Source organism: Photinus pyralis, unplaced genomic scaffold, assembly GCF_008802855.1.
Source record: "Photinus pyralis isolate 1611_PpyrPB1 unplaced genomic scaffold, Ppyr1.3 Ppyr1.4_LG6, whole genome shotgun sequence".
NCBI classification, from domain to species: domain Eukaryota; kingdom Metazoa; phylum Arthropoda; class Insecta; order Coleoptera; family Lampyridae; genus Photinus; species Photinus pyralis.
The window spans coordinates 7,391,373-7,411,292 of NW_022170663.1; the positions used below are offsets into that span (position 1 = coordinate 7,391,373).

A 19,920-nucleotide genomic window follows, 5' to 3' on the forward strand; every position below is an offset into this window, starting at 1 on the left:
CTCAGTTACGCTGTGTAGCCGATCGGGTTACTAAAGTCACTAGATATAGAAAGTACCGCAATCATCCGCCATTTTTGGGCAAATTTGCTGCCAACTTAAAAAAATTGACAAATAAAATCTGAATAGCTGTCATTTTTTATAACCTAACTTCATAGTACTGTCACGTTTTATAAAAATATATACAGATATCTCCAAACAGGTGGAAAAATCCCTAACATTAAAGTTACTAGAATCTGGTAACTTCCGCCATTTTTGGGCAAAAATCATGCGTTCTCTCTCTAACACACGAGCCCAATGGATTGCGGTACTTTCTATATTTAGTGACTTTACGGGTTACATTGAAGGAGAGCCATCTGTTGACGATTTTTGCAGGCCTTACTAAAAAGTCTGTAATGATAAAGCGCAACCTGTCGTCGTAAACTGTCACTACTTATTTAGACCACGATAGTAGCGCCAACTGGATTTTCTAGACCAGAACTACTTATTTCGTTCAAGTAATATTTCCATATGGTTGTTTAACTATAAAGTATTTAAACAATGGTCGTGACATAAGTAAATCGAATTACCAATATCACAGAGTTGATATTAAAAATTAAATTGTGCGTTCCAAAGTTACGAGTTTGAAATAGAGAATTGAATTTTTTATTTCAACTTGAAATTGAAAATTATTACAAAGCGTGAAGGTGATCTTAAAGATTATTTAATAATATCAAATCGATAATTTTTGAACATTAAAATTTTCAACACGTTATTTCTAAATCGTGATATATGAATAAGACTGCCGATTTGAAATTGTTAAATATGCCATTTCAATAACGGTTTTTGAAATTTCGCACAAAAACCGTTATTTGAAATTGTAAAAGAGGAAATTATTGCGAGTTGTTATTGGAAGATATGCAATTATTAATTTCAACTAGGCAATTGTTGTTAACACAAAGTAAATTTCTATAAATTTTAGTACCATTGCGTCAATTATAGTTAATTTTTTTAGTCCGGGTGTTCAGTTATTAAAAGATACAACGGCGTTCCATAGGTAAGGGTGAATTTATTATCGATTCCTTCAAATTCTTCTTGTTGATAAAAATAATTCCTATTTGATAAAATAAAATAATTATTTTTATCATAATGATAATTTTAAATCATTTTTTTATTTTGTTAATAATTGTAAATAGCAAAATTTAAATTAATAACAATATAAATTTAATTCTTCCGCCATTTACAATTATCTTAGATAATTTTAAATGGCCACCTTTGCAATTCATAGCGAGATGGAAATACCCTGTTTTATAGGGAAAAAAAGAGAAAGGCAGCGCACGGCGCCATTTAATTTTATCTCAGATAATATTAAATGGCTGAAATAGCCATTTACAATTATCTCAGATAATTTTAAATGGCGGAATGGAATTAAAATTACTAACAAGATAAAAAAAATGATTTGGATTATCATTAAGATAAAATTAATTATTTAATTTTATAGATAAAATTAGATAAAATTAATTATTTAATTTTATCATTAAGATAATAGAAATTCGGGCAAAACTTTACATTAAGATTATAGTATTTGTTGCATATTAAATGTTAAAACGGCGTTCCATAGTAGTGGACATTTTAAACAATCATTTTGATGAGGTGCTTAATTGTAATTGCGCGTAAAAATTTATGTTCGTTAATTAATGATTATGGTTCTTAAATTGTTCTGCCACTGCTTTTAAATTTTTTGTTTTGCGGGAAATTGAAACTGTCCGCACTACTTTTGGATCACCCGATATAACAATAACTTAATATTAATACAACAAGGAAAAAAGATATCTGAACTCATTCGCATTACTAATTAAAGGACTGAGACAAGGATGTAGCCTCATAACAATTTTATTCAATATACAGCCTGTTTTAAATTAAATAGCTTTCTTAGTTGTGGATTAAATTACTAAAATTGGGAATTTTTTCTACTGAATCCAAAACTGTAATTAAAAAACAAAATAACATCGCATTTTTCAAATAATAACAAAAATATAACTTGTTTATATGGATCCTGTATATTATTATACCATATGGTAGCTTATTAAATTTATCGCCAAAGTCTTCGAGAGCGAGAGATTTGTGATTAACATAATGCCCGACTAAAAATTCCATTATCAATAATTTATTTGTTTATAATTCACAAAATGGGGTAGGAACCTTTTTAAAGAAAGTTTATTTATCAATGGCTTTAATAATTTGTTTAGCACCTTTAGGGATTATTGAAATTTTCAGCCCAAAGCTTCGATATAATTGCACCAAAATTAAACAACAATGTATATTTCTGAAATCCCTTTTAAACAAGATGCCGCGCGATTCTTTTTTATCTAAAATTTTGGGAAGGTGTTAGAAGTTAATATTTTCGTACTGAATAACAACCGACCTATCTCAGGTTCTTTCTCAACAGTACATAACGGTAAAAATGAATTTATTTTATACATATGACCCACTGTGTATACAAAAATAGTGTAAATAGACACCGCCGAAAACAAACATGATCAATTTTGCGTAAAAATTCATTCGGCTAAAGTGGGAAGTACGTTTTCAACTGTAGATAATACAGCTTTCCGTAACGATGGCATCATGTTAATTGTACGTTTTTCCATCATCTTTTTGGATTTGGAGTGATGGTCGAGATATTTTTCATAAATATTCAGCTCGTTCGCTATTCTCACCACCTGCTCTTCACAATCGCGCCCAGCACGACCGTAATTAGCTTTAAAAGATTCAATTTTTCCCTCACTGTTGCTTTCTAGTATTTTTACGGCAACCCATGTACGTTTTCCCTCGCGAATATCACTCCCCACGCAGGGTCTCAAACGGCCATGCTTATCGTAAATATCTAAGATATCATTCTGAAAAATACTTATGCAGTACGAAAATCACGATCTGAATACCTACATCAACTTGAAAATGTAACCCAAGATCTGCTATAACATCTTTGGTGCCGTACCAAAGGGACATATTCCCAGTCATACTTAAAGCTCCGGCAAATGGGAACGCAAAGATTGGCATACCAGCTTTGTAACGTGCAGTAACACGATATGTATCCATGTTAAAGGTTTCGTACGCCAATTTACCATTGCGTTTGTAGGACCAATCCATTACTTGTCCTTTCGCGAGCGCTATCTTCATTTCATTAAACAACTCCTTTAATTCACCATATTGTTTTAAGGAGGCGAAATACTTCCTGAGCAACACCAATGCTCCCTCGTACAATAACTTTCCGTCAGTGATCGCGTTGTGCCCGACGTTCGGTTTCTTATACCAAGAGATGTCATTCGCGCGAATTTCCGTCTGATCCCAAAGATCATCCTGCACAACCATTGCGGCGAGTGTCTAAAACTCGTTTAGAACTTGCACAAATTCAACAAGACGCAAGTTACCAGCTCAAAGCACCAAGCAAGCATAATAACCAAACGATATTTGTCTTCGCTGAAACCTTCAGGCGTTTCCAGTGCCTTATAAGCTTCCAAAACTACCGTGTGTCTAAATCGTTTCAATTTTAACACCGTAAACTCAACCATTTCTTCCAGATGTGGCGCCAGGTGCGGCAAATTCTGAGAGGCACAATACTCACTTAGGGTGTTAATTACTTCTGGAAAAGCCTCTACAAATTGCCTGTTTTTCTCATCGCGTTTAACGTGCTTTAAATATGAGCTGCATTTGGAATTGAGTCTGAAAAATGTTTATAACTCACACGTTGATGTGTTGGTGTTACCTTTTGCAGGGTAGAAAACGATTAGTTTTCATTATTAAATTGAAAGGCAGAAAAAGTTTGATCCTCTGCATTTGTGTAGTGTCGAGAACGCTAATTGTGTTGTATTTTACAAAAACGACTTGATATTAGTTATCAATGGTACTTATTCGTGTATTTGCTTGTTTCAATTTATCCAGTTATAGGCATTATAATCTAAATTGCTGCATGCGCGTATAGTTTTGAGGAGGAGAAATCTTTTGAAAATTATTACTATTACTATTGTATATGATCTTGCTTTGTTTGATTTATGTTGTAATTAGTGGAGAGTAATATGCCTTTGCTTTATTACCGTAATAATTAGGGACGGATAGGTCATGACTCTACGTGTTTAAGTTTCCCTTAGCATCTTCCTGGCCCCGGGTGATTTTTAATACTCCTGATACCGCGTGGGGTGAATACTCATCTCAACTATTTTTGAAATTTTTTCGGTTCTAAATTTTATTGAGAGGGAAACTGTAAACGGATTTTTGTTAGTTGGTAATATTTGATCCAGTATTATAGATCATTTGGGCAGTTTAATAAAATACAAAGCGTGCAGTCATAGATGTAAAAGTGCGACGAGGTGCAGAAATATGTAGCCAACTATAAAGACGAACATAACTATTCAAATAGAACAGGAAAGAAAGAGCTGAAAATAGAATTTGAACTCATAAAGTCATTCAGCGAAGAAGTATTGCGACTATGTAAAAACAGAAGTAGAGAAGAAAATGCAGATTAATAGCGAATGCCTAGAAGAGCTATGGAAGAACTTCAGTAACATTTTATTAAATGCAGCAAAGATAAACTCTGTGTTTCGTGATGGAAACCGTATAACGAGCTCCAGAATTTCTGGCCAGCGGTTGACTTATGTCGATCTCGCCTTCAGTTTCGTTCGGCATTGGTTTGAACTCTCTGTTTTGTGTCCGGAACCGTATAACACGCTCCAGAATTTCGGACAAACATTTTCGGGGCGGCAGAAGACGTCCAACTCGTGCGCATCGAAATTTTAGAAAGTTTAAGACACTTGACGGGCGTTTCCGTGCCCTATTTAACTCAAAATCGTCAAAAACCGCTTCACTCATGACGTCATCCTCGCATTCGTGCATATTTTAAGGGTTTTTAAAATATAAAGTTGATTTAACGATGAAGAGTCATTCAAATTTTGAGCATATGAATGTTACCTCAACTTTTCACGAAATACTCGATTCCGATTCGATAATTGCTATATTGACCAAATTTAAAAGTAAAAAATGATCATTAAGTATCACTAATCCTCTAATGAACTCGGTATAAGGTTTTTTATAGTAGACAAAATCGCATTTTGCGGCCCTGAAGGCAATTGACTTATTCGTTTCTTTAGATCTTTTTTAGTTTGCACCCAATTATCAAGATATCGATCGAATATCTTCAGATCATCGTAAATTTTAAGAATTGTCTGAACGCATTCAGGTTCCGGGCGACCGTAATTTTCCCTAAAGACTCTATTCATATTTTCATCTGCGGTTTCGATAACCCTAATAGCCATCCATGTGGGTTTCCCTTCACAAAGGTCAGTTCCTATGGGATTCTTAGGTTTGCCATTTTTATCGTAAAGGTCCACTACGTCATTCTAAAATTTGCCTTTGTAATAACTATCGTTTAGTTAATACGTACATCAATCTGAAATGCTACACCAAGTTCGACCAGAATGTCCCTCACACATTCCAGCATTGGTAAATTGTGGGTAAATGCCAGAGCACCCACAAAAGGTACCCCAACTATTGCAGTACCTCCTTTAATATATGCAATTTTACGATATAAATCCATGTTAAAATACTCATAGACCGGTTTGCCATTTTGCCTACACTCCCAATCCATTGATTGGCCGATTGATGTTACGAAATGAATGTAGTGTAGTAGCTCTACCAGAGACGTATACTCTGGTAAACCGGAAAAGTACTTCTTCACAATGGCAAATGCTGATTCGTACAAAAGATTTGAATCATTTATAGCAATTAGTCCGACATTTGGCATTTTGTGCCAACAGACTTCGTTCCAACGATTTTGCTGCTGCTCCCAAGTGTCATCCTGGATGATCAGCGCGGTTTGAGTCTAAACTGAACATTTACTTCAAGCAATTGGAAAGATAAATTCAAGATAGTACACCATACAATTTTTTGGTAAAAAATGGCAACATTTTACAATTTCTCTACCATTGAGCACGTCTAATAAGTTTTTGGGTCATAAATTAAAGGGCTGGGTTCAGAAATTCCGATGCTGTGATCATTGGTATTCCCAAGCAAGCGTAAACTAAAAGGTCCTTCAATAGTTACAAAGATCTTACAAAAACACGTAAGGCTGTTTTTGAATGTGCAGTGGAACGTTCTGGTTATAAAAACGTTGGAGAACTTTGGACTGGGGGGCGACTAAAATTCTCTTATTTAACTATCGCCCTATCGATTGGGGTATCTTCTATCCTTCAGCAGATGTCAATTTTAAGAATCGGATTTTAAACAAGGTTAATGCGTTTAGGGATCACTCACCAACAAATGAATGGTCCAAAAAAAGAAGAAACGTCCAGAATAGTGGAATTATTATAAAAGTTTAAGGAATCCGGTTACTGCGCCGATTGGGAACTACAAAAGACCTACTTGGAATATATCCCTACATACGACATTAGCAAAAAGCATTGGTATGATCTTCAAAATTTTAACATTGTAAATATTACACAACGGGAACACTTACTACTTCATCCCAAAAGCCCAACTATACTGTGTGTCTCCAATGCGTGGGATTGCATGGGTAACTTTCTTATTATTAAAGATAGAGAATTGGTTAAATGGTCAATGTATTTCAGTTTTGGATGCTTATTTAAAATTTGGTTGTGGAAGTTCAAAATGTCGAATAGGTAGGATGAAAATTCAAAAATCTAAAATTGGTCATTTCCTTGAATGTCTTATATCATAAAATACTGGCCATTATTAGTGAAAATCTACCTTTTTTTAAAATTTGCTCAATAACTCTAAAACTAAGCATTTTAAGAAAAAATGTCAAGAGAGAGAAGAAAATTTGCAAACACTATTTTTAGATGTTGAGTGGCGCAAATTCCAGCAACGCATTCCACTAGGTAGGTAGGTATTTTATTTTCTAATATAACTATTAAACGACGAAAACTGTTCACTTAGATTGCCTAAAACATGATGAATTCAATAGTGCCTCCTGTAAGGGGGTCTTAAATGTGACCCCCCCCCCCCATAACTATAAGCAACCACCTCCACTCCAATCGTAGGTTCAGTTGGTACATATTTGCAGGGGCGGTAACCTGCCCCCCCCCCCTTCGCCACTTAAAGATTCGATTTATTGTAATCCGAAAACACCCTTGGGGGGGGCCCCGTAACCCCCCCCCCCCCACTACGTATTTTGTCGCTGGTATCTATTCCATCTGATACATCTAGATATGCGCTCAATTGCGCCACTTCAATTAAAGCTAACGCCATCGCGGCTAAGCCACGACAAATTTTCAAAAAAGGGGGGGGGGCAAATCAACGTTTTTGAAAGTTAGTTCTTTCTATCAAGTTTCTATACTAAATTGTAAATATATTTGGAAGGGCCCAAGTGAACGTAGTCCTCCATAACGCATTTTGTTATCGGTATCTGTGCCCCTAGATACATCTGCTTATGCGCTACGTATACTCTATTCCTCCCAAATGTATTTTCGGATTGCTAAAGAACGACAATGGCGCAAGAGTTATTACCGGTGGCGCATGTGAGCGCATAACGAGCGCATTACTTTGTAATAGTATAACAGTCAAATCTCTAGGTGGGGGAGGGGGCAAGTTAACGGACCCCTGGCAGTCAGTGTTATTATATAGTGATAATTTTCTTTTTTAAATATTTTCTCGAATTATAAGATATCTTGTTAGATAATCTTATAATTAGTGAAAAAAGAAACACTGCCCTACTCATTGGCAGTAGGTACCTATCATTTGCCTGTAAAAAAATCAGCATCATTCACCCAATCGTTACCTAAATATATCTGTCGAAAGTTCGCGAAAAACCGACTAAAATTTATTTTTTACAGAGTTATCAAATGTTCGCGATTTTTTAAAATATTTATTTAAGAGCCATTATCAAAGTTTTCATTTGGTGTATAACTTAATTTCTCAAAAAAACAACCATTTAGAATTGGTACCGCAAGAAGTACCATGACCTAAGGCGGCAGACGAAAGTAGAACTCCATCCGTTAAAATTTTGATCATTCTCATTTAGTGGATTTCGAGCTAGCCCCCCTACTATTAGGCATACTGAAACGAAAAAGAACGAGCCGGATTTTTGAAAAACAATTTTGGAGCGCCGCAACGGCATCGACTTTTTTTTCAAATAGTTATTCAAAAGGTATTTTTCTGTGTACAACCTACAAAAATTGTGCCAGGTTTCATTACAAAAAAATTAAAAAATGTTTTTCGCCAAAACGGTTACTATGATTTCGTTAAAATTTTGCGAATGTACATTAGTTATTATAGAGGATGTAAAACTATCAAAAACTGTTTTTAATATCTAAGTGATTAGCGTTAGCGCAGTAACGTTATATAACTTTTTTTCAAATAAAGCAATCAGTCCTGTGATGTATCAGAAACGTCAAACATAACGTGCAGGTTATCTGCCAAAAAAAACGTTATTTTGCATTCTGTAATATAGGAAAAATGACTTTTTTGATAGATAACCTGAACGTTAAGATTAACGTTAGTGATACATCACAGGGCTGATCATTTGTATTCAATTATTCGAAAGACTTTCTTTTTTGTGTATAACACTATGCTATACGTTTTATTCTCGGTTTTAATATAAAAAAGCGTAGTAAAACATGTCAAAACCATCTAGCAGGTTCGTGCGCGGTTAATGTTTAGGATGAGCGATTGCAGAAGTTCGGCCGTTGCATTCTTTTTGGTTTTAATGCAAAGAACTTCAGATAAAATATCAATAATATCAGTGTACATGTATACGTACTGCAGTTTTTATAATGATTAATTAATAATATATTTAACACATATTTAAAGACTTAAATCTGTGTTAGGTTCTACTTTTCTCCTGCACCAGGCCGCCGACGGAAAAGAAGGTCATTGACAACTTAATGAGGACGTCGTACCCTCTTAAGGGATAAGCTCTAAAATGTAATTCTTATTCTTACGTGCCGATTGAAATAAATAGCTTTACTGACTTTAGATAATAAATGAATGATTGGTAATAAGTATTAGTAATAAATGATCTAGCAACCTTTTCTGTCAAGAATTTGGCACCTTTTTTTATGCATTTAGTCTCTTTAAACCCTTCACACCATTGGGTGTTCAGAATGTTTAATTTCTTACTTTCATCACATTCTTTGAACGCTTCGCATTATTCAGTTCATTCGGGTGTTTTTGATCCGTTTCTCTGATACATCAGACTCATCTTATTCTTTTCATCCGTCTTATTTTTAAGATCCTTTTTGCCGTTATTTTAAATTTTTCAGATTCGTTAAATACTTCAGACACTTGAGGTTGTTCAAATTCCTCAAATCTATTCGACTCTTGAAAGTCACCAGAATCTATAGTTACTCCTCCAAAACATTAGATGCTACCAATTCTTCGGTCCTTGGAACGCTGGGTTTACTTCGTTCAAATAAGACATCCGTTTAGTTTCAGTTCTTTACAATGAGCATCAATCAAAACACGGATAATCGAATAACCGTTGATAATTTTAGTCAAATAAGTTAGTCGATTCGATGAGTCGCATTTACAAAGATTGATGTTTCGCAAACCTTTGTATTTGTAATTCGGAAACAACAACTTAGGACCCCTATATGTGATACATCACCATATACATAGTTCGTGAAGTTAATGAGATTATTGAATGATAAACACACCAATTCTATAATTAATCGTCTAACAATCTCGGTATTACGTTATTTACCGTAGACAAAATCGCATTTCCCAACCCGGAAGGCATTCGGCTTACTCGTTTCTTTATATCTTTTTGAGTTTGAACACGATAATCGAGATATCGATCGAATATCTTCAAGTCATCGTAAATCTTAAGAATTGTCTGCGCGCATTCCGGTTCCGGTCGACCGTAATTTTCCCTAAAGAATCTATTCATATTTTCGTCTGCGGTTTCGATAACCTTAATAGCCATCCATGTGGGTTTCCCTTCACAAAGGTCAGTTCCTATGGGATTCTTAGGTTTGCCATTTTTATCGTAGAGGTCCACTACGTCATTCTAAAATTTACCTTTGTAATAACGATCGTTTAGTTAATACGTACATCAATCTGAAATGCTACACCAAGTTCGGACAGAATGTCCCTCACGTATTCCAGCAGTGGTAAATTGTAAGTAAGCGCCAAAGCACCCATGAAAGGCCCCTCAACTATTGCGGTACCTCCTTTACGACGTGCAATTTCACGATATAGATCCATGTTAAATGACTCATAGATCGGTTTGCCATTTTGCCTACACTCCCAATCCATTGATTGGCCGATTGATGTTACCAAATTCATGTAGTGAAGTAGCTCTACCAGAGACGTATACTCTGGCAAACCGGAAAAGTACTTCTTCACAATGGCAAATGCCGATTCGTACAAAAGATTTGAATCATTTATAGCAATTAGTCCGACATTTGGCATTTTGTGCCAACAGACTTCGTTCCAACGACTTTCCTGCTGCTCCCAAGTGTCATCCTGGACGACCATCGCGGTTTGTGTCTAACTTGAAAATTTATGAGGAAGATGTTCATCAACGAATTAACTTACAAGTTCTAAACTCCAAGCAAACATAACCACCAACTCCCACTTTTCCTTACTAAAATTTTGCGGTAACTCCAGAGCTTTATAAGCGTCAAGTAATATGGGCGGTCTAAATCTGTGCTCCTTCAATACCGTGAATTCTATTAACTCCTTATAGCGTTTTGTAAATTGTGGTGAACCGTAACAGCTTGCGTTTGTAGTTAGCGCATCAACAACTTTTGGGAAAGCTGCTAGAAACATTTTGACTTCTTCGCTAAGTTGGCCAGTTGGAATGCTAGTGTTTTGCCATCTGCTGCAAGTAATGCTTTAAAGTCAGGATTGTTTTGTTTATTTACCTTTTCCATGAATAGTTGCGCTTGAGAATTGCTTGAAACATGTCCAATTTTGCTGTTTGCTGATAGTCAAAATGTTCAATTATCTTGCAATGTTATTAACGCTTTTGTTAGTCGAACGGCAGCATGCAAGTTTGTGCTAATTAAAATTATCAGAGGACGGTAAATGTTTTGTAGGTATTCATACCAATTTTGTACCTCTCTTCGAACAGTGCCTATGATTTGGAGTTTTTTCTTTAATTTAAACACAATTACGTATAATTCAGGTACTTTGTAAATAGGTAGTTGAATTTTGTGGTGAGATTTTCGCTCTTTAATTAACCTTGGATAACTGCATCGGCATAATACTTTTGTTTTGTTTAATTTATCGAGTAGATTTACTAATCAACCAGATTAAAATAATCAATGCACCTGTCGCATATATAAATGTATACTTAGTTTCCATGCGTCGCGCTGATTGTAGAATAGAACTGTTGTTATTTTCAAGCAATTGGAAAGATAAAAATTCAAGATAGTACACCATACAATTTGTTGGCAAAAAATTGCAACATTTTACAATTTCTCTAACACTGAGCACGTCTCATAAGTTTTTGGGTCATAAATTAAAGGGCTGGGTTCAGAAATTCCGATGCTGTGATCATAATTTGGTATTCCCAAGCAAGCGTAAACTAAAAAGTCCTTCGATAGTTATAAAGATCTTACGAAAACACGTTAGGCTGTTTGTGAATGTGCAGTCGAACGTTCTGGTTATAAAAACTTTGGAGAACCTTGGACTGGGGGCGACTAAAATTCTTTTATTTAACTATCGCCTTATATTCTATCCTTCAGCAGATCTCAATTTTAAGAATCGGCTTTTAAAGAAAGTTAATCCGTTTAGTGATCCCGTGGAACACTCACCAACAAATGAATCGTCCAAAAAATAACGCCTTAAAAAGACGAAACGTCCAGAATAGTGGAATTATTATAAAATTTTAAGGAATTCGGTTACTGCGCCAATTGGGAACCACAAAAGACCTACTTGGAATATATCCCTACAAACGACAATTGCAAAAAGCGTTGGTATGGTCTTCAAAATTTTAACATTGTAAATATTACACAACGGGAACATTTACCACTTCGTCCCAAAAACTATACAGTGTGTCCCAAATCGCGTGGGATTGCTTACTTTCTTATTATTAAAGTCATTAAAGATAGAGAATTGGTTAAATGGCCAATGGTTTGCAGTTTTAGATACTTGTATAAAATTTGGTTGTGGAATTTCAAAATGTGGAATAGGTAGGATGTAAATTCAAAAAAACTAAAATTAGTCATTCCCTTGAATGTCTTATATCATAAAATACTGGCCATTATTAGTGAAAATCTACCATTTTTGAAGTTTTGTTCAATAACTCTAAAACTAAGAATTTTAAGAAAAAATGTCAAGAGAGAAAAATTGTAGGGAAGAAAATTTGCTACATCACATTTTTTAGATGTTCAGCAACGCATTCAACTCCTTAATTGAAATACTATGGTAGGTATGTTATTTTGTAATATTACTATTAAATGCCGGAAACTATTCACTTAGGTTGCCTAAAACATGATTAATTCAATACTGCCTCCTGTAAGGACGTCTTAGAAGTGACCCCTCACTTAGAGATGCGATGGTCGTTTTATTATAAAGTAGTGAGCTCGTTATGCGCTCGCATGCGCCACCGATAATAACTCTTGTGCCATTATCGTTTCTTAGCAATCCGAAAACACATTTGGGAGGGACCAAGTATACTTAGCCCCTCCACCACGTCTTTTGTCGCTAGGTGGGGGGGGGGGCAAGTTAACGGACCCCTTGCAGTTAGTGTTATCTAGTGATAATTTTCTTTTCTAAATATTTTCTCGAATTATAAGATATCTTGTCAGATAATCTTATAATTAGAGAAAAAATTTAAAAAAGAAACACTGCCCTACTCATTGGCAGTAGGTACCTATCATTAGTCTGTAAAAAAATCAGCATAATTCATCCAATCGTTACCTAGTTATATCTGTAGAAAGTTCGTGAAAAACCGACTAAGATTTATTTTTTACAGAGTTATCAAATGTTCGCGATTTTTTAAATATTTTTTTAAGATTATTATCAACGTTTTCATTTTGTGTATAACTTATTTTCTCAAAAAAACAACCATTTAGAATTGGTACCGTAAGATGTACCATGACCTAAGGCGGCAGACGAAAGTAGAACTCCATCCGTTAAAATTTTGATCATTCGCGTTTAGTGGATTTCGAGCTAGCCCCCCTACTATTAGGCATACTGAAACGAAAAAGAACGAGCCGGATTTTTGAAAAACAATTTTGGAGCGCCGCAACGGCATCGACTTTTTTTTAAAATGGTTATTCGAAAGGTCTTATTTTTCTGTGTACAACCTACAAAAATTGTGCCAGGTTTCATTATAAAAAAATTTTCGCCAAAACGGTTACTATGATTTCGTTACAATTTTGTAAATGCACATTAGTTATTATAGAGGATGTAAAACTATCAAAAACTGTTTTTAATATCTAAGTGATTAGCGTTAGCACAGTAACGTTATATAATTTTTTTTCAAATGAGGCAACCAGTCCTGTGATCTATCATACCAAACTTAACGTGCAGGTTATCTGCCAAAAAACGTTATTTTGCATTCTGTAATATAGGAAAAATGACTTTTTTGATAGATAACCTGAACGTTAAGATTAACGTTAGTGATACATCACAGGGCTGATCATTTGTATTCAATTATTCGAAAGACTTTCTTTTTTGTGTATAACACTATGCTATACGTTTTATTCTCGGTTTTAATATAAAAATGCGGAGGAAAAAAATGTCAAACTTAAAAAACTATCTAGCAGCTTAGTGCGCGGTTAATATTTAGGTTGAGCGATTGCAGAAGTTTGGCCGTTGCATTCTTTTTGGTTTTAATGCAAAGAACTTCAGATAAAATATCAATACCTATGTTAAAATATCAGTGTACATGACATGCAGTTATTAATATGACAGATTTAAACACAAAATCTGTGTTAATATGAATAGGTAGGTACTTTAAAGATAAGTAGAATCCACCACCACCACCACCACTATGTCGCCGACAGAAAAGAAGGTCATTGACAACTTAATGAGGGCGTCGTATCCTCTTAAGGGACAAGTTGTAAAATGTGATTCTTACGTGACGATTGAAATAAATAAAGAGCTTTACTGCCTTTAGATAATAAATGAATTATTGGTAATATGTATTAGTAATAAACACAAACAACAGTAACAAAAAGCGCGCGAAGACGTCAAACGGCGCAGAGCGCTTTTGGGTTTGAGCTATGAAGCTTTTCTGTCAAGAATTTTGCACCTTTTTTAGTCTCTTTAAACCCTTCACACCATTGAGTGCTCAGAATTTTTAGTTTCTTTACATTCTTGAACGCCTCGCATTATTCAGCTCATTTGGGTGTTTTTGATCCGTTTCTCTGATGCTTCACATTCTTCTTATTCTTTAGATCCATCTTATTTTTAATATCCTTTTTGCCGTTATTTTTAATTTTTCGGATTGATGGAATTCATTGACACTTGAGGACCTCCGTCTAGTCCCGACCTGTACGGACATTTCAGTACTTTACAATGAGCATCAATCAAAACACGGATAATCGAATAATCGTTGATAAGTGGGTCGTTCACCAAATTTCAATTTTAGTCAACTAAGTTAGTCGATTCGATTAGTCGCATTTACAAAGATTGATGTTTCGCAAACCTTTGTATTTGTAATTCGGAAACAACAACTTAGGACCCCTATATATGATACATCACCATAGTTGGTGAAGTTACTGAGATTATTGAATGATAAACACACCAATTATATAATTAATCGTCTAACAACCTCGGAATTACGTTATTCGCCGTAGACAAAATCGCATTTCCCAACCCGGAAGGCATTCGGCTTACTCGTTTCTTTATATCTTTTTGAGTTTGAACACGATAATCGAGATATCGATCGAATATCTTCAAGTCATCGTAAATCTTAAGAATTGTCTGCGCGCATTCCGGTTCCGGTCGACCGTAATTTTCCCTAAAGACTTTATTCATATTTTCGTCTGCGGTTTCGATAACCTTAATAGCCATCCATGTGGGTTTCCCTTCACAAAGGTCAGTTCCTATGGGATTCTTAGGTTTGCCATTTTTATCGTAGAGGTCCACTACGTCATTCTAAAATTTACCTTTGTAATAACGATCGTTTAGTTAATACGTACATCAATCTGAAATGCTACACCAAGTTCGGACAGAATGTCCCTCACGTATTCCAGCAGTGGTAAATTGTAAGTAAGCGCCAAAGCACCCATGAAAGGCCCCTCAACTATTGCGGTACCTCCTTTACGACGTGCAATTTCACGATATAGATCCATGTTAAATGACTCATAGATCGGTTTGCCATTTTGCCTACACTCCCAATCCATTGATTGGCCGATTGATGTTACCAAATTCATGTAGTGAAGTAGCTCTACCAGAGACGTATACTCTGGCAAACCGGAAAAGTACTTCTTCACAATGGCAAATGCCGATTCGTACAAAAGATTTGAATCATTTATAGCAATTAGTCCGACATTTGGCATTTTGTGCCAACAGACTTCGTTCCAACGACTTTCCTGCTGCTCCCAAGTGTCATCCTGGACGACCATCGCGGTTTGTGTCTAACTTGAAAATTTATGAGGAAGATGTTCATCAACGAATTAACTTACAAGTTCTAAACTCCAAGCAAACATAACCACCAACTCCCACTTTTCCTTACTAAAATTTTGCGGTAACTCCAGAGCTTTATAAGCGTCAAGTAATATGGGCGGTCTAAATCTGTGCTCCTTCAATACCGTGAATTCTATTAATTCCTTATAGCGTTTTGTAAACTGTGGTGAACCGTAACAGCTTGCGCTTGTAGTTAGCGCATCAACAACTTTTGGGAGAGCTGCCAGAAACGTTTTGACTTCTTCGCTAACTTGGCCGGTAGGAATGTTCTTGTTCTGCCATCTACTGCAAGTAACGCTTTAAAGTCGGGATTATTCTGTATATTTACCTTTTCCATGAACAATTGCGCTTAAAAGTTGCTTGAAACATGTCCAATTTTGCTGTTTGCTGATAGGCAAAATGTTTAATTATCTTGTGATTGTTGTTGGTAGAACAGAGGCATGCAAGTTTGTGCTAAGTAAAATACCAATGTCACGCGAAGATCACGCGTCATACGTTTTGTACCTCTGTTCGAACAGTGCCTCTGATTTGGAGTTTTCTCTTCAATTTATCTATAATAATTATTTTTCAGTTTCTCTGTAAATAATTATTTTAGTCATTTAGGCAGTTGGATTTCTAATGCCAAACGCACTTGTGGTCATGAACGGGAGATTTCCGCTCGCTAATTAATCGTTAATCGTTCGAGTGGACTTAATCAACAAGATAAAAACATTCAATGCACCTATCACATATACCAATGTATATCCTAACTTGGTTGCTATGCGCCGCGCTGATTGCAGAATAGAACTGTTATTCTGGCTCAAAAAATTGAAAATTTTAAAAATCCAAGACACATTATGCGAGATATTGGCAAAATTTTACAATTTCTCTACCACTGAGCGCGTCTAATAAGTTTTTGACACATAAATTAAACCGGAATTCATTAAAGCCATAGTGTTGGGTCCAAAAATTCTTCTGAGAAGAAACGGCGTATGCTGTAGTAGTTAAGTTTATTAATTATCGAGATCATAACTTGGTATTCCCAAGCAAATGCAAACTAAAAGGTTCCTCAATAGGACTTACGTTTTCCTTTTTTTTGAATTTGCAGTGCGCGTCAAAACCACCAGACACGTATCTCTTAAGCGTGAAGCGGGCCGGACCGGGTGGAAAAAATTTCGATTGAATGTTCATAATGGCTTTTTTATTATACCTGAATCACAATCTCCGTTTTAAACACTCAAATGCGTGCGAAAAAGGGCCTTTAAAACACACGTGCTTTAAAGTTGCTAAGTAACGATACTTCAAGTATGACTTTTGAAACTGTCATCTGGATGAAATAAAAAATCCTCTTAGGTCGCTTTCTGTAAATGCAGAACATTTCTTTGGCTTTTGTACCTATCCTTTGGTTGAAGCTTTCACAAACGCGCGTAATTTAGGGTATGCTTCCAAATCTGTTCCACTTTCTAATCGCAACATTGTTTTAAAGTTTTGAATGAATGCACTAAAATATAGAAGATTTAAATACCTTTGACATTTCCTTCATATATGCCAGCATTATGAATGCATTTAAGACTGTATTCATAAGTAACTTCCTATTCGTCCATGAAAACAACTTTTCATATTCTTTATAATAGGCTTTACTGGATTTGGATTTTACACCTACCAACGTTTGTTTAGATTTTACAAGCGATTTAATGGACGATGTATTATCTTTTTCAACGGAAATCGTTTTATTTACAAAGATGATGATAATTATAAGCAAACGTCAAGTGACATTTCCATGGCAATCGTGAAACTTCGAACACCCAGCCCACTTAATTAAACATGTATTGAGTATAACGTCAATATGACTTCATTGTATTTCCTATTTTTAAATTATACTGCAGGTATAATAAAAAATACTATAAGATACACGTGTATAATTGGTCTTTAGAGCACTTGCAACGTTAAAGGCACTCCGCTTTGCGTCGTGCCCTTAAACTCGTTGCGCGTGCTTTAAAGACTTGATTATACACTTGTATCTTAATATACTATATACGGAACCGTCATCACGCTAAAATTGTTTAAACTAATTACCTAAGCGTCTTCACACGAATGCGCGGGGCTGTAATCAGAGCTGGGCAGTATTCGATTTTGTAAATACTTTTTAGTATTCAAATCCTTTAAAGTATTCAAATACTTTGTAATTAAATACTTTTATGGAAGCAGTATTTGTATTTGTAATCAAATACTTTCACAAATATTTAGTATTCAAATACTTCGCAAAGTATTTGGATACTTCGTAAAGTATTCGAATACTTCGCAAGGTATTTGAATACTTTGAGACCTACCTTCCTTTTTTGCCAAAAATTGACTACTCCAAAATTTCTCGGAAAAACACTTTTTTCTTATTAATTTTGGTGCGTAGAATCCAAAACGATTCGTACTTTTTCGATTAGACTTCTCAATCAAAAGTTACGGACTAGAAACCATAATTTCGAAAAAAAATTCTAAGGGCTGTAACTTTTGAACTAGTAGCCCAATCTTGGAATTGTTTGAAATTACAGATTCTACAGGCCCCATTCTATAAGAAAATTTTTTTTTCGGGTCGATCTGAAACAATTTTTTTTCGGGCCTCAAAAAAAGGCAGTGTATAACCTTCCTTTTTTACCAAAAATCGACTACACCAAAATTTCTCGGGAAAACACTTTTTCTTATTAATTTTGGAGCGTAGAATCCAAAACAATTCGTACTTTTTCGATTAGACTTCTCAATCAAAAGTTATGGACTAGAAATCAATTTCGAAAGAAAATTCAAAGGGCTGTAACTTTTGATCTAGTAGCCCAATCTTGGAACTGTTTGAAATTATGGATTCTACGGGCCAAATTCTATAAGAAAATGTTTTTTCTCGGTCGATCTCAGACAATTGTTTTTTCCGGCCTCAAAAAAGGCAGTAAGTACTTTTAAGTTATTCAAATATTTGAGAACAATTTAGAAATGTTTAGGGAAAGTTTCCATTGTCCCCAAAATCAAAGATAAAAATCCGATACAATTGAATACCGAACGATCCTGGAGTGAAACTTTTTGACTCGATAGTCTACGTAACTTAAAAACAATAGAGACCTTTCTTATATCCTTAAGACCATGTGTACCAATTTTCAAAGCGATCGCACGTTTCTAAAAAAACTATCATGCACACGGACAAACGGATGGTCAAAAATGTATCTGTTCCAAAATCGCTAGGATTAATTTCAGAAAGGCGTACGTATCATGTGCACGACGCTTTGAAAACTGGTACACGTATTCTTAAGGATATAAATGGTATAAGAAAGGTCCTGGTAGGTACCTTCTATATAATAATATAATAATAATATTACGCTTTTACTCCCCTTAAATTTGTATATAACAATAGAAATACAAAAAAAGCTAACCCCATACAAAGTATAACTTGATTTTTTAAGTAGTATTAAGTCTTTTATCTAGTATACTATTTTAAATTTTTAATGTATTTGAGTGTATATGTATATGTATATTTTGTCATAATATCACATTCAATGCTTGCGACACGTCAAATTACAGCATAAATAAGTAGTATATAATAAAAAGTACAAACAGACAAAGAAATTCATACAAAACTAACAATATTAAAAATAAAAATTCAGGTTAAAATCACAAATTAGAAACAATAGGTGTACTGAGGTATTCCTCTATGGAGTAGAAACAATAAGCTAAAAAATGATATTTTATAAAATTCTTAAACTTAACGAAATGGAACTGCTTCACAGCCAGTGGTAGTACATTATACAAATCTATGCGGGGGCTAGTATTTTTGGATTTAGGAAGTCTATAGTATGGAATCCTCAGATTTTTTGCGTGACAAGTATTTGAATACTTTTTACTGTATTCGAATAATTTTCAAAGTAAGTTAATGAGATACTTTTCAAAGTATTCGAATACTTTCATAAGTATTCGAATACTTATTTTTTAAAGTATTTGAATACTTTTCAATGTATCTGTATCTAGTATTCGCTTGTGCTGGACGTAAAAGTGTTTAGTATTCAAATACCTTTGATTTGTGTAAAGTATTTACTATTTAGTTTTCAAATACCTTTTGAAAGAATTCTGCCCAATTCTGGCTGTAATCCTCTTTAGGTAATTTTATTTTCATAGAATTCGTCTTTGTTAACAGTTTTCGTTTTAGGTTAGCCATATGTGTTAATTTAATTACGTATCTTTGTTTTATCTATCTCGTAATTTGAAACCCATTTACTTAAGTCCGAATGAATACGATTGGTAGTTTTTGAATATATTTTTCTTTGTACGTTACGAGTATTGGGGTTATCGCAATAAAAAAGTACTGTGTTCTGGATCAAATACCTACTCGCTTTCGAA

General features: G+C 34.8%; 4 protein-coding genes across 7 annotated transcripts in view; all 4 read right to left on the reverse strand.

Annotated features, from left to right (window-relative positions):
* Positions 1 to 19,920, reverse strand: part of LOC116173537 (glutamate receptor ionotropic, NMDA 2D-like) — a 59,588-nt gene that overhangs the window by 26,723 nt on the left and 12,945 nt on the right.
* On the reverse strand, positions 2,053 to 3,961 carry LOC116173761 (farnesyl pyrophosphate synthase 2-like). Its single transcript, XM_031491438.1, has 4 exons — positions 3,740 to 3,961; positions 3,405 to 3,696; positions 2,920 to 3,357; positions 2,053 to 2,873 (listed from the first exon to the last, which is right to left on the reverse strand). Exons 1-4 carry the CDS (start codon positions 3,808 to 3,810, stop codon positions 2,535 to 2,537), a joined length of 1,140 nt encoding a protein of 379 aa, XP_031347298.1. The 5' UTR covers positions 3,811 to 3,961; the 3' UTR covers positions 2,053 to 2,534.
* LOC116173765 (farnesyl pyrophosphate synthase-like) lies at positions 8,933 to 11,194 on the reverse strand. Of its 3 annotated transcripts, XM_031491445.1 has the most exons (5): positions 11,035 to 11,194; positions 10,851 to 10,986; positions 10,522 to 10,807; positions 10,036 to 10,473; positions 8,933 to 9,991 (listed from the first exon to the last, which is right to left on the reverse strand). In XM_031491445.1, the coding sequence occupies exons 2-5, from the start codon at positions 10,889 to 10,891 to the stop codon at positions 9,650 to 9,652; spliced, it is 1,107 nt and encodes a 368-aa protein (XP_031347305.1). In that variant the 5' UTR covers positions 10,892 to 10,986; positions 11,035 to 11,194; the 3' UTR covers positions 8,933 to 9,649. The 3 variants fall into 3 exon arrangements, with proteins under 3 accessions (XP_031347305.1, XP_031347306.1, XP_031347304.1); XM_031491446.1 differs by having other exon boundaries at positions 10,522 to 10,804; positions 10,851 to 11,194; XM_031491444.1 differs by having other exon boundaries at positions 10,851 to 11,194.
* On the reverse strand, positions 14,683 to 16,038 carry LOC116173763 (farnesyl pyrophosphate synthase-like). Of its 2 annotated transcripts, none has more exons than XM_031491442.1 (4): positions 15,899 to 16,038; positions 15,570 to 15,855; positions 15,084 to 15,521; positions 14,683 to 15,039 (listed from the first exon to the last, which is right to left on the reverse strand). In XM_031491442.1, the coding sequence occupies exons 1-4, from the start codon at positions 15,937 to 15,939 to the stop codon at positions 14,698 to 14,700; spliced, it is 1,107 nt and encodes a 368-aa protein (XP_031347302.1). In that variant the 5' UTR covers positions 15,940 to 16,038; the 3' UTR covers positions 14,683 to 14,697. The 2 variants fall into 2 exon arrangements, with proteins under 2 accessions (XP_031347302.1, XP_031347303.1); XM_031491443.1 differs by having other exon boundaries at positions 15,570 to 15,852; positions 15,899 to 16,021.

What these genes read in the sequence shown, in the direction of transcription:
- LOC116173761 (XM_031491438.1), bottom strand. Translation starts at nt 3,810, where the DNA reads ATGCAGAGGATCAAACTTTTTCTGCCTTTCAATTTAATAATGAAAACT. An exon ending in TTGCTTGGTGCTTTGAGCTG is followed by an intron (nt 3,358 to 3,404) that starts GTAACTTGCGTC and finishes AACGAGTTTTAG; the next exon opens with ACACTCGCCGCAATGGTTGT. An exon ending in GGTTACATTTTCAAGTTGAT is followed by an intron (nt 2,874 to 2,919) that starts GTAGGTATTCAG and finishes AGTATTTTTCAG; the next exon opens with AATGATATCTTAGATATTTA.
- LOC116173765 (XM_031491445.1), bottom strand. Translation starts at nt 10,891, where the DNA reads ATGTTTCAAGCAATTCTCAAGCGCAACTATTCATGGAAAAG. An exon ending in TTGCTTGGAGTTTAGAACTT is followed by an intron (nt 10,474 to 10,521) that starts GTAAGTTAATTC and finishes TTTTCAAGTTAG; the next exon opens with ACACAAACCGCGATGGTCGT. An exon ending in GTGTAGCATTTCAGATTGAT is followed by an intron (nt 9,992 to 10,035) that starts GTACGTATTAAC and finishes GGTAAATTTTAG; the next exon opens with AATGACGTAGTGGACCTCTA.
- LOC116173763 (XM_031491442.1), bottom strand. Translation starts at nt 15,939, where the DNA reads ATGTTTCAAGCAACTTTTAAGCGCAATTGTTCATGGAAAAG. An exon ending in CGCAATTGTTCATGGAAAAG is followed by an intron (nt 15,856 to 15,898) that starts GTAAATATACAG and finishes CGTTACTTGCAG; the next exon opens with TAGATGGCAGAACAAGAACA. An exon ending in TTGCTTGGAGTTTAGAACTT is followed by an intron (nt 15,522 to 15,569) that starts GTAAGTTAATTC and finishes TTTTCAAGTTAG; the next exon opens with ACACAAACCGCGATGGTCGT.